The 14,458-nt window shown below is 32.9% G+C and overlaps 1 protein-coding gene across 1 annotated transcript; it reads left to right on the top strand.

Annotated features, from left to right (window-relative positions):
• Positions 1-676: 676 nt before the first annotated feature.
• Positions 677-5,253, top strand: LOC111912031 (endoglucanase 11). The gene is made up of 5 exons (XM_023907788.3): positions 677-1,031; positions 1,121-1,333; positions 1,420-1,620; positions 1,748-2,002; positions 4,438-5,253. Exons 1-5 carry the CDS (start codon positions 792-794, stop codon positions 5,083-5,085), a joined length of 1,557 nt encoding a protein of 518 aa, XP_023763556.1. The 5' UTR covers positions 677-791; the 3' UTR covers positions 5,086-5,253.
• Positions 5,254-14,458: the final 9,205 nt, after the last annotated feature.

Genomic DNA, 14,458 nt, shown 5'->3' with positions numbered 1-14,458 from the left:
TCCTCTTAGAAGGAAATGTTATATTTTGAAGACCAATGTAATATAGTTGTTACTTGTTACTTATCTTGTGTTACGATGTTATAATTGTTACCCTCCTTTTATACTATTGTAAAACTTTTATAATGATGACAACCAAAACTTTAGGACATAATTTCACAAAACAATATTTTATCTATTTTAAAAGTGCTTTAAAAGGTTTTTAAATAATTAGAGTGTTCCACACTACCAACCCATATCTTAAATGGAGTTTTATCAATCATTTTTGTACGTTGTTTGTTACGTAAGTGTAGCAATTTCAAATGCATCCCTAAAACAATAACGGAAGATCTATATGGCACATTATTGACCTTCGCATATTTTTTCCAAAATTTAACACTAAAAATAACTTATACAATTGGCTACTTCAATGCATAATTTTTATTTCATATAACCATGTATACAATAGATACACGAAGATAAAAAAATTATATTACATACCTATAAACATTTTTTAAAAACCGTTTATAAAATGATAAGTAATTGAATATAAAATTATTTAATTGAACAATTTGCCTTGTTAAATAAGTAAAAGTTAATTTAAAAAAAAAAACAGTAACATTATTTAAAACCGTTTTTTATGCATCTCATGAATTTTTTGATATTTTTTTTTTGCCACTTTATAAAATGAACAAAGCCACACAGAGGCTCATAATTCTCTCCCTTCTTCGCTCCTAAAATCTCTTTAGGAGGGAAGAATCTGATAGAATATCGATTTGATTTTTGAATTTGAGCTGCATAACGAAATCACAAAAATGGAGAAGACGATGATGATGAAGAGGAAGCCGTCATTATCATTTCTACACCATTGCTGCTTTCTTCTCTCTCTCTTCTCCATTTTTGCCTCTTTTAGATGTAGTCCTTCACATAATTATGCCGACGCCCTCACTAAATCTCTGCTATACTTTGAAGCTCAACGCTCCGGCCGCCTTCCGTACAACCAACGCGTCACCTGGCGCGATAATTCCGGCCTCACCGACGGCCTTGAACAAGGCGTACGTCACCAGCATTAGCGCTATTGTTTTGTATTTTGTAAATTTGTTAGGGTTTTGCTTATTCTGTTGATTTTCCGGTGGAAATGCAGGTAGACTTGGTCGGAGGTTATTACGACGCCGGAGACCACGTCAAGTTCGGTTTACCGATGGCATTCACCGTCACAATGCTGTCGTGGAGTATCATCGAATACAGCGAGTACATTGCCGGTGCCGGAGAGTTAGAACACGCCATGGAAGCGATCAAATGGGGAACTGATTATTTCATCAAAGCTCACACCAGCCCTAACGTGTTATGGGCTGAGGTAACTAACTAACTACGCCTTCATTGTTTGTAACGTACAAGTCACTAATGCGTTAATCACATCACCTGTAACTGATAACGTGACAGGTAGGTGACGGATACACGGATCACTACTGTTGGCAACGGCCGGAGGATATGACGACGTCGAGACAAGCATACAAGATCGACGAGAACAATCCGGGGTCAGATCTCGCCGGAGAAACCGCCGCCGCTATGGCTGCAGCCTCCATTGTGTTTAAAAAAACAAACCCACATTACTCCCATTTGTTATTGCATCACGCTCAACAGGTACATTACAAAATTCAAAATTCAAAACTCAAAATTCAAAATTCAAAATTCAAAAATCCATCTGTATGAACAATTCGGGAAACCTGGGATTGGAAATAATGATTTGATATTTGGGATTTTTTGGTAGTTATTCGAATTTGGGGATAAGTACAGAGGGAAATACGATGAAAGCATTGGAGTGGTGAAAAACTACTACACATCAGTGAGTGGGCACGAGGATGAGCTGCTGTGGGCCGCGATGTGGTTGTACAAAGCCACCGACAACCACCAGTACTTGAGTTATGTGATTGATAACGCCGATTCCTTCGGTGGCGTTGGGTGGTCCATCACGGAATTCAGCTGGGATGTTAAATTCGCCGGCATTCAAGTTCTTGCATCTCAGGTACGCACATCAGTAGCATTTTTCGGTCCACTTGCACATCAACACTTGTCAATTGTTCTCCATTTTTTTGATGATTATGACGTTGATTTTACTGTTGTGTACTATTAGACTCCCTAAAATCAGCATGTTCTTTAGTGACTCTAGCAAAGGTCAATTCTTTTGAATTGACATACTCACATTAGTTCAACATAAACGAGGTTTATATAATTTTAATTAATTTGTTCGATGATTTACTCTTTTAATCACCATTTAAGAGTTTATAGTTTACAACAGGGATAAACTAAATTTGAAATTATATAAAATAATAATTTGTTTTAAGAAAAATATCATTTTATGAAATTGATTTACTTTTACTTTTCACAAAAAAATAATGCAATTTTTCCGAAATAAAGTTTCACTTTTTAAAGGTATTGTTTACATAAAACAATGATTTTATTTTGTAAGTGCAAACTGTTTTTAACCACCGTTATTAAAATTTAGTATAAACTTCTTATTTAGTTATTTATTAAAAAACTAGGTGTGAGACCCATGTATTACATGAGTTTAATTAAAAAAAATAAATATAAAATTTTAACAATTTGAAAAGTTTGAATTTATAAGAAAAATTAGAAAAATTTGAATTATTAAAATTAATTAGACTTTAATGTATTGAATATATTACGTGTATAAACTTTTTCTAATAAATACTTTACATATATATTATCTTACACATTAAATGTGAAATTTTAATTTAATAAAATGAAAAACACAATAAAATGACAAGTGAAAAATAGAAAATTTAAAAATTTTAGAAAATGTCATGTGTCCAAATGAATGAGTCCAAATGAATGAGAAGAGGACATGCGACAAAAAACCTTCATTTATTATAGTAGATAGACGAATAAGCCAAGATTTCATTTTCGAACCTTCAAATATATATATTTCTCGTATCTTTTCATAGGTTTCCTTTTATGACTTTTTGCACATCTACGAATTCATTGAAATCTAAAGATTAAAAAAAAATAGATTTGAATGGTGACTTTAGAATATGATTCTTTTCTTTATCATGTGACATGTAAGTGTCTTACACATTTTAGGATTCAAAATTTTGTAAAGATTAGTTATGTAACAAAAAGTAAAACTAAAGAGAACTTTGTATTTACATAATCAATTTCAATATCAATAATAATAGATTGATTTATTCACTTATATGAGAATATTCATATATACGTACAAATAAAAGTGCACATGGGTTTTTGATGCTTTGTCTATGCCAAATGTCAAAATAAATGTGGTAGAGAGGGTGGCTAAGCTTCTAGCTTCACCTATTTATGTTCATGCCTACACAGTCACACACTTTTTCATCATTACCAATTCTTTTCATACTATTTTTTACCTTTGACTTTTGTAATTTATATAAATAATTTCTAGTTTTACATAAATGTTTATTTGTGAAGATAGTAATTTAGCGAAAATTTTCTTACTACAATAAGTTTTTAAGACATGATTCTCAGTCGGTTTTTACGTGTTTAAAAAATATGTAACACCTTTTATATTGAGTTATGGAAAAAACCAATCCCTAGGTTTTTTTTTAATGTCAATGACATTAAATATGTAATCATAATGAAAAAATTAATTAAAAAACACATGTTATGTACTTATGTTGATTAATGTATATGGGCCCTCAACTAGTCGCTAAATTACAGTCAAAAAGTTGTTGACGCCCTAAATCCTAACGGATGCTCCTGTTTGATAATTTATTTATTTAAATATTTTTTTTAATGACGAGTATGTACAAATAATTAAATACAAACTTATAAAAGAATGTCAATAACATTCGGGTTTTCAATAGTTGTTACATTATATTAAATGATATTGTTATGATATAATCACATGACCATGTAATCATCAAAACTTAAGCTCTATATATCTCATATATTTATAATAATAGATCATAAAGTGCATATATTAATATTAATAATTAATAAATAATTAGTGTTGATATAAACCCGACCGAAATAATCTCATATTTTGAATGAAGTGGGCCCTTTTAAGAGACACAACCATATGGTATGTAGTCTTTGCGTAAATGATTACTTCATTTTGTTTCAATCCATGATTGCAACTAGATTTTCAAGCAAAAAAGCAACACTTATAATAAAAGATAAAGCAAACATTTTAAAATCCATTTTTTGAAATCGTAAGAACCTAAGAATAGTTTCATGAATTTTAAAATAATTTCCAAGTTTCAAGAAAAAATTTGAAATATATCTTCTTATCTTGTTGGGGATTTTTTTTAAATAACATGTTACAAAATTTGTGACATTTTTATAATTCGGGAGACAAGCAATCATTTTATTAAATGTTACTATCATATAATGATTATTTTTGTAATTATCGTGTCAAAACATTTAAATAATGATTTCTAACATTTTGGTTGTGTTTTATTTATATAGTTGCTTATTGAAGAGAAACACAAAAAATACAAAGACGTATTAGAAAAATACCAATCAAAAGCCGAATACTACATTTGTTCATGTCTAAACAAAAACAACGGTACAAAACACAATGTCCGTTTTACCCCTGGCGGCCTCCTATACGTTCGACAATGGAACAACATGCAATATGTATCTTCGGGGGCATTTTTGGTATCCGTATACTCAAATTTACTCCAAAAATTAAACCAAAAAAACCTCAAATGCCATGGAGGTGAAGTAACACCTCATGAGCTTTTCCAATTCACAAAATCACAAGTGGATTACATTTTGGGCTCTAACCCATTAAACATGAGCTATCTAGTGGGCTTTGGCCCAAACTTCCCAAAAAGGGTTCACCATAGAGGTGCATCAATTGTTTCGTATAGAGAAAACAAGGGGTTCATCGGTTGCACTCAGGGTTATGACAACTGGTACGGGTCTACTGACCCGAACCCAAATATTGTGGTTGGGGCCCTGGTTGGTGGACCTGACCACAACGATGAGTTTACTGATAAAAGAGGAAATTACATGCAGACGGAAGCGTGTACGTATAACACATCGCCGCTCGTTGGAATTTTTGCAAAGTTAAATTATTTAGAGAATATGGTTTTACATGCATCTTATTAAGTGAAAACCTATACGATTAATCTTGTATAGTATTTTTAATCGTATGTGAGTTTTTTTTAGTGGCTTAAATTTGATGGTAAAGCCCTAAATTCTGTTATCTTGATACCAAAGTTGTTTGTAATGGATTATTATTGTATTTGAAATATAGTTTTAATTTTTTTTTTCTTATTTAGACCATCTGCAACCTTTAACACTATTTTTTTTTACATTATATGTATAATTATAGTGTAAAAGATAGTATAAACAACAAATTTCTCCAACTTATTACATTATATTTAACACTAAAAAAATATTCTATGTATGTTTTTTATTTAACTTTTATAATTTTAAAAAACAACCCTTATACTTATTAGTTTTTTTTTTTTTATAAAATATACTTTTATTACAAATGTTTAATAAATTGTATTATCAAATATTTATGAACAAAACACTCGTAAACGGTTTTAATAAATAAGATAACACAAATAACGTTATTAAGTTATTATATATGATAACACAAATAACTTTATTATATAAATATTATAATTGTATAAAAAAAAACATAACTAAGTTTAAAGTAAATGACCAAATTGTACAAATAAAACTTCAACACTATATTTAGCGTTATACTACTCACAAACACTATATATATATTGTTAGGTATAATATAGGGTTTGAGGATTATAGTGTAAATTATAGTGTAAGAAAGATTTTTTAATATATGGTTCGAGATGCCTTTGAAATGCACTCTGTCTAATGATCTATGACGGGCTTTGATTTTTTCTCCTATATTAGTGTTTAATTATTTATTGTCTCCTCTAAAAACCCTCATACTCGTATAATGATGTAAATTGGGCTTTTAAATAGTTTAGAACTTACACTTAGTACAATCAATGGACTTTTAAGTAGCTTTTTAGCGTAATTATATTAGTGTTAATCGTAGAAGTTTTTTGCAAATGTAAATGTCTAAGTTCATAATTCACGCTTATGTTTGGCCCGTTTATATTAATTTTTGTATGGGTAAAGATAGACCATTTATTTTAAATTATAGTTATTTGAAATTCTTAAGACTTTTCAACTTATCATACTTAATTGTTTGGTTAATTGAATTTTTTTTGCTTATATAAGAACATTACTTCTATGCTTTTGTTATTTATATTTTCCTCTCTTCTCTTTTCGTTATTGTTATTTAGAATACATGAAAATAAAAAAGAGTGTTTATATAGACATACATGTTCAATAGAAAAATATTACTAGAAAAGATGAGGAGAATAAGAATGGAAAGTGAGTGTAAGTGTATTCTCTTACATATATATTGAGCCAAGATCTCAAGATTTTGGGTGAAGAAAAAAAAGATTGATGGAAGTCGTACAATCTCTTAAAAAATAGTTGAATAATGAAATATGCCAAGAAGAGCTAAAGGTTGGTATGATAATTTAGATTTTGAAAGACTATAAGTTATTTGAGTTCTTTTCTTTGTTTCGGTTTATGTCCTCATTTTTCCTTTCACTTTCTTAGATTTCAAGAAAAAAATGGTTGTACATTTACAGTTAATCAAATGTTCAGCATTTGATTTTCTAAAATTAATAAATTAAGTAACTCACAACAATTGAAAAATGGATGTTCAGATAATGATGCGATGGAAAACGCCACAAATGTTTCTAAAGCATTCCACGACAAATAACATGACATGTCTATATTATTTAAATTCCAATAGATAAAACCAATCATGAATGTATTTTTGTTTCATTAACTTTTTGTTATTTTTTTTTTCATAAAACATCTTAGTTATCACCGTACAACGAATGAGAAGACAAACGGGCAACAAGTTGCGCCGCTAAACCTTTTTGTATGGTAAAACCAATTATATTGAAGACTACATCCATAGATCTAGGGATATAGCATTGTTATGCATGATCTGTTGTACTATATTAAGAAGCTCCACTGTATCTGATGCATGGAAATCAAACGTATCAAATGAAAATGCTATGAACACGTGCTGATTTTCCATGCACGACTTCTCATGTTTGGTGACCTTGCATGTAGCAGGTTTTAATGCAGCATGTCCTGTCGTGAAACCCACGACCCTCAAGCCTACGAGAGGGGATACCTCTGTAAGGTCCACACATGCATGTTTCCCTACAACCCATCCAAAAATCAAAACATCAGCCAATATAAGGGTTGACCTTCATTTTGTCATGTTAGTTAAGAAATTCACAGGAGCCCCTTTCTTGGCGGAAACCCCGACATGCTTAAATATATTGACCAAAACATCTGTAACCATAGAGTGCCTGTATTTGAACCTCGATATTTCTTTGCAATGAAATGCATGCTCTCCAAAAGAGTCTAAACATGCCTTGCGACACATCAGACATATCCCGTTAGCTGAGAATATTGGAATTGTGAGTCGATATTTGAGGATGATATGATACTCCATGGGAGACATATGTTGGCCAAACTCATCTATAAGGATAGCTAGAAGAAAATCTTGAGCATGTAGTGCACGTAAACACAGGAAAACCGCTTTCTACAGAACCGTCATGTTGAAATACACTTCCATATATTGGATAATTTTACTAAAAATGGCACTAGCCAGTGTATTTTGGGATTTAGGGGGGGGGGGTGTTCTTAGTAGTAAAATTTATAAGGTCAATGTTTGAAAGCTTGTTACGAAGAGAAGCCAAGGCACAAGCATAATCAAAATCCATACCATATATGTTGTTATCCCGTAAGATGTGGTCTTGCAATACCCAAGATTAGGCTCTTGAGGCAACAAAAACATATAAGGTAGCCTTTATTGCCGAGTATAAAACCAAACCACCAAACCTAATGGGTAGGGAAGCAATTCGTCATTGTATGTCGCCAAAGAAAGGGACACTACAAACCACAATGTCTTCAATCGCCCCGTGCAACCAATTGTCAAAGACCAACGCCGCCTCCTCCATGCTAAAAGGTTAGCACATCCTCAGCCCAAAGAAAAGTTTAGAAATACCCATACAAGATTGAAGTAGAAGGAGCTCACTCTCCAAGTTAGACAATTGTGGAAGAAGGCGCATCAAATTCACAGGGTTTTCAGCTCTCTTTATGGCTAAATTGTTAATCAAACTAGCATCTCTACTAATAGCTCCGCCGAGAAGTTTCACCCCCAATGGTAGCCTCCCGATGCCAACCGGGAATAGCCCTTCATGCAGCTTCCTACCATAACACGAGGGCCAAAAGAGCTCAATTTTCTTAATATTCAACTAAAGGCCAAATTTTGGGCCAATACCTTAATGATGTCTAATGCTTTGGTCACCTCCTCCGAATCTCCAATAAGTGTCCCATCATCAAGATATCATGCATGGAGAAGAAGCTGGCAATTGTCTCTAATATTATGCAAGAAATGGTGCAATACAAGGGAAAAGAGAAGTGGTCCCAAGGGGTCTCCTTGCTGAACTTTAGCAATAGACCAAATATATGTATCTCCTAGATACAACCTTGCTGTTTGACCATATAGAAATTCTACCGACAAGTATATAGAATAACACCTCAATTTGACCTCATGAAGTAATGCAGATCTGTCAAAATGGTCAAAGGCATTAGAGAAGTCTACGGTAAGCATGGAAAGAGACCCCGTCATTGTGGCTCTCATTCAACACCATGTTGGCGCTATGTAATATGATCTCAGCGCCACCCGACACCCCTATCCCGAACTGAAAATCATTGAGATACTTGGTCATTTCTTTACCAACACCTTTCATAACCAACTTGGAGATCAAACGTCTCAATATAATGTGTAACGCCCGTGTTTCTGGGTTAGACATTAATGTTGATGTAACAGTCTAGGTTAACATTTGTAACTCATTTTGAAATAATAAGAATGTATTATTTGAGTATTATGTGTTTTATGCTTAATTGTGTGACTTAAATGAATTAAGAATAAAAATAATCATAAAAATAAAATTTTAGATAAAACCGATATTGATACATGAAGACGTAGTGGTCATGGTAAGGTTTCCGAAAATATAAAGAATGTCGAAATCCGAGTTATAACGAAGGAGTTACGACCTGTCGAAGTTTCACGACAGAAACGTCACGACACTGCGCGATGTAAATAGTGAATTTACGATAAAGCGATTTTAGTCTTAGTAATTTAAACGAAAAGTCGTAGAATACGTTAAACCGAGAGCGTGCATAAAAAGAACGTCTAAATCTGACTTCATATGAGGAAGTTATGATTTTTCAATGTTTCGACTTAGATGTATGCAGCCCAAAGTTCGAATATGAGATCAAGTGATTTCTAGCCGAAACAATCTAAACGATTATCGAAGATCTCGTTGATAGTAATGCAACGGTAAAAAGACAGACGAAAACGGACGTCAGATGAAGAAGTTATGAATTTCTAACGGAGTTTTCCTGTCCCGGCCTACTAAAAATAATATAATAAAAGTTAAAGCCAAAATTATCCGACGGAGTCTAAATGAGAGTTGTAGAGCATAATCTCACCTACGTGTGGATATAAAGAACGTCGAAAACGGAGCTTGTATGCGAAAGATATGAATTTTGGAAGTTCGAGGCACGCTTACCAAATGGGGAACGCCCCGTGTTCAGAGCCCAGAGCCTGTCCCATCGCATGTCAAGTACGAAGTTCTTAAGCCATGATGCACGGCGGAACGCGCTGCGTTCGTCCAAGGAACGCGTTGCGTTCATTCAGGGAATGCGCTGCGTTCTAGACCAGATTCACCCTATAAATAGATCACAAGTGCAACCGAGTTTGTTGCCAAATTTCTTCTCTCTCACCCGTATTACCTCGATTTACATGCAAGATATACCACCGAAGCCCCGGTATCATCCCTACTCCCGAAGCAAGTCCTGAAGCCCCGAAGATCCCGAGAAATAGAGTTGTCGAGTCGAAACTTTGCCCGCGAGAAGCCCAGTTTTTGGAAGATATCCCGGTTTCATCAAAGATTATTATTTTAAGAGTAGTAGTGCAGTCCGAGCATCGTCTTATCAAGTGAATCTGTAGTTGCTTCCTTCTAACATATAGATATGAATTATTTCTCTATAAAATGTGTGCTATGTGTTTATATATTATCTGTTATTTGGAATGAGTATTGAATGAATATATTATACTGGTTTTAAGTTGTGTATTAATGTGTGTGTGTGTGTGTGTATATATATATATATATATATATATATATATATATATATATATTGTTGGATTAATGTCTAAGGCCATAACTATAATTGGTAAGACTTGACCCGACCCAACATGGTCCATTTGGGTTGCATGACATCATGCATTTGGATAGACTATAATGAGAGAAATAACACTTAAGGTTTGTCAATATATTATAAGTTCTAATATATTAATAAGATTATTTAATTAGTATTGATCAAGAATTAATTAAGTGATCAAAAGAAGACTAATTAAATATATGGGTTGATAGTGTAAATCATCCATACTTAGATAGTGGGCAAATGCTCCATGGATTGTCAAGTTGGGCTAAAACCCATAAGATGCTCCACGGTGTATTTGTACCCATGGATCATGGAAATGAAAGGCCATGACAATTATGGTTTACAAGGTGTAACCCTACCTATATAATGATCTTATTCTTAGAGAAAATCGACCACTATGTGTAAATAGAAAAGGGCTAGCCGATTTCATGAAGTGTGTATATTCTCTCAAGTTATTCCAAGTGTATTTGATGTTTTGTGAACCGTTTGAGGTGTCACACTTGGGACACTAGGCACTCAAGCTTCATGAAGACATTCTACATCAAAGAGGTATGTAATTCTAACTTGATATATTCATATGAATCAATGTTGTTATGCTAGTTAGGATGAATACCTTGGAAAGTTCATATTTACATGTATAATAGAGAAAACATAGATCCAAGGTATTTAGAGTTGCATGTACACTTAGGAGTGTTAGAATTCTCAAAACCCTTCAGTGGTATCAGACCTAGTTTGCTTTCTCTTATACTTGATGCAAATACATTTTTCGAAGCCAGGAAGCTGTCCAGACATAAAACTTGACGACTTTCTTTAATAAACTTGATGAGTTCATGGTTTATTGCATGAACTCGACAAGTTCTCTATAGAACTCGACGAGTTTTGGCCCCTGACAGCTTGTCTTCATGTTTTTTGGCTGGAATTGGACTATGAACATTACCATATGCTGTTTTTGAACTTATAAACTCTTTTTTGATGTGGTAATGTTCATGCTAATCCAATTTCAAAGATAATTGTCAATAGATTCATGTTTTGTATTAGTTTAAAAGTTATGCTAATTACATGAAAAAGTTTGATGTGAATTATCTTTGTTCATATGTGTTGCTTAGATTAATAGATAAGTTAATTGATTATGTGGTTTCAATTCATTTTAATCTAAGAGATGATTCTAAAATGTGTTTGTGTAACTTGTCCTCAAGTTACATGAAAGGTCACATTTAAGTTTCATAAAACTCATAAAAGTTGGCAATGGTTACAAAAATGAAGAGTCTTGTCCTCAAGTTATGGAGGTTCAAGAGTCACTTCATTAAGTAATACAATGTGTAACCTTAATTAATTCCATATGTTACAAAATAAAGAAAAGTTACATTATTTTATTAGTTTAAAGTCTTCCATAACTTGTCCTCAAGTTATGGAACTTGAAGAGTTTTTTAATTAAAACTACTTTAAACTCATAAGTTATGGAATTAATTAGTTTTGAATAGTTTCAAAACTTGCCCTCAAGTTTTGGAATTTGAAAAGTTTTCTCTTATGAATATTTTAATTCCAAGTTAGCCCTTAGAATTTTAAAAGTTAAAATTCAACCTTTATACTTTATAATATTATAAGCTAATAATATATATATATATATATATATATATATATATATATATATATATATATATATATATATGTATAAGGGGGGTATAAGGTTACTGCCTATAAAATGGCAGTTTAATGGGTGTCCACTCTCACCCACTGCTTCCTTGACCGGTGGAGGGTTGTTAGTCGAACGGGTAGAATAAGGACTATAATTCTCCCTTCATTAAAAGTATTAATGATAAATACTAAGTAACTAAACCTTTTATAAATACCCAATCTTAGTTACTTAGGAAAATGTGAATAATGTGCTAACCATGAAATTACACTTTGCACTTTGTTTAAGTCGGTTAGTGGAGCGTGTGTGGTTAACTGGCACACTAACTCGTATTTAACAAGGTAGGCAAAGGGTAACTTAATGTTTATCATAGTATCGATGGAGCGTGTGTGGTTAACCGACACATCGATTGAGGGCTAAACACTTAAGGGTACCAAGTATATTTGCATGGTTATTCACACCTTGTTTTGTGATCCTCGGCATCCCAGTAACAAAACCTGAAGGGCACACTCGAGATTGAAACATGCCATTGAAAAGTTCAATGAATCTCAAAAGATCTAGGAGTTTCAAAAACCAATTAAAACCTAATAATACATTCCGTTTATCTTGGTGGAAATTGGTGAATCGCCATTCACCTACCTTCAAATATTTTATAGCTTAGATTACGGCAACCCTCTTCCAAGTTATAAAAGTATTGTGTTGGGTCCTAGTCTTAATATTTCATATTGGGTGCTATATTAGGGACTTTAAATCAACTATCTTGAATATCTCCCAAACGATGTCTGGTTTAGACATTTATGATCTTCCCAAATCTCTTGAAACAAGTTTTCCTAAATGAAGATGATGTCCCATGGAAATCATACTTCTTTCACCTCCTCCAATTATTCTCCTTAACCCACAAAATTTAAGGTCACTCAAGCCCTATTGGCAAGCAAAGGTCTATGTGTGATCACATCTTGGAGATATAGTCACATATTGACAAGCCGGGAGAGTTTGGTGTCAAAGTCTTGAGAAAGTTGATGGCTCAACTACTTACTAAGTCACATAGTGAGTTCCTTTGGGACTCCTATGAAACAGACTATGACAAAACCCTTAATGATCTTATCTATTTGCTAATATCAACTTCCTATAACTTTATGGACATTGACAATGATGACATTGGATATCCAGTAAAAATCTCTCTCCGCAATGGATAGTGATCGGCCATAGTCAACTCGGTTGACCAAATGGTAAAGAGAGAGGCTAATTCTGAGATAGTCCCATTATCAAGGGTCCATTGCCAAAGAAAGGGGCATTAGTTGCGAAGCTGCCAATTTTACCTAAGGATGTTAAAGTCAATAAGTTTGACTCTACTTCAGGTAAAGTCCACTATCTAACTCTGCTAAGTTTCTATTATGAGATTTTTGATACATGATGTGACTAGGTCACATGTTGATGTTTAAGAATCAAAGAAAAGTGAAGAAACTTAAAGAAAAAATATGTTGAATCTGATCGCGTAGATGGATTTCTATCACATAGTTTGAAGATCGGATTCTTGAGCTACTTCTTAGGAGTTATGATATTTTGCTTAGGAAAAGATAACAACAAGTTTTCATATAGATTGTAAGGATAAGTTTTTCCGCAAAGTTTAAAATAAAAGGTAAATCTTTTGATTTTATTTATAATAAAATATTCTTATAATGGCATTTGTGAAAATCTTTGATGCTTATGAGATTCCATTAAGAGCAAGAGTGGAAATATGAATTTGATTCTTTCATTTGTGGTAGTGTCTAAATTTACCAAATAAGGAAAGATTCTCATCACCCAAGTTTCAGTTGGATAGAAACTTGGAATCATGCAAGTTGTATAACATGATGATTGAGAACTTTCAAGCATTGGAAAAATTAAGACTAACTACTTGTTCACATGGATGTGTGAGTCAAGTAAAGGATTAAGGGATCGAGTACACATTCTTGTGCACTGGTTAAGTCCACCACAAAAGATCGATAAGACTATTCGTCATAATTTACTATAGCTCAGTAAATATGGTTACACTTACAAGCTTAAGTGTAATTCTGAGACATTGGAAAAGGTTTCAATGTATGACAGAGCAAATAAGAAGAATCAACTTAGGCAGAAAGATAAAAGTTTCTCAAATCTGAAAAGATGGGAAAGTACTTTAGTATCATGTTATATGATCATCTTAATGATTAAGAGGCCTTATCACGATTCATCCTCTAAGTGCATTCTGATAGCTAAGAAGATGAGCTATGAATTGTTGAAGTGGTCAAATCAAGAAGATGAGTCATACTTCGTTCCAAAAAAAGTCTTAGAGTCATACTCTAAGACTGTAACTTGAGTGACATATCTTAAAGAAGTTTTAAAACACTTGTCAAATGTAGGAGTAAAAGTTTTCTACTCTTATACATTTGAAATTGGTAAATTGTGATGTTTTGGATAAAACAAAGACCAACTAAGGCCAATTATGTGAAGTGTTTGTCTTGATTAGAATCCACACTATCTCTTGAATATCTGACAAGAAAGTCTTATATGTCAAGAGGA

This window comes from Lactuca sativa, chromosome 7 (genome assembly GCF_002870075.4).
Source record: "Lactuca sativa cultivar Salinas chromosome 7, Lsat_Salinas_v11, whole genome shotgun sequence".
Classification (NCBI taxonomy): domain Eukaryota; kingdom Viridiplantae; phylum Streptophyta; class Magnoliopsida; order Asterales; family Asteraceae; genus Lactuca; species Lactuca sativa.
The sequence above is the reverse complement of the archived record's forward strand: the minus strand, read 5'-3'. Positions and strand labels throughout refer to the sequence as shown.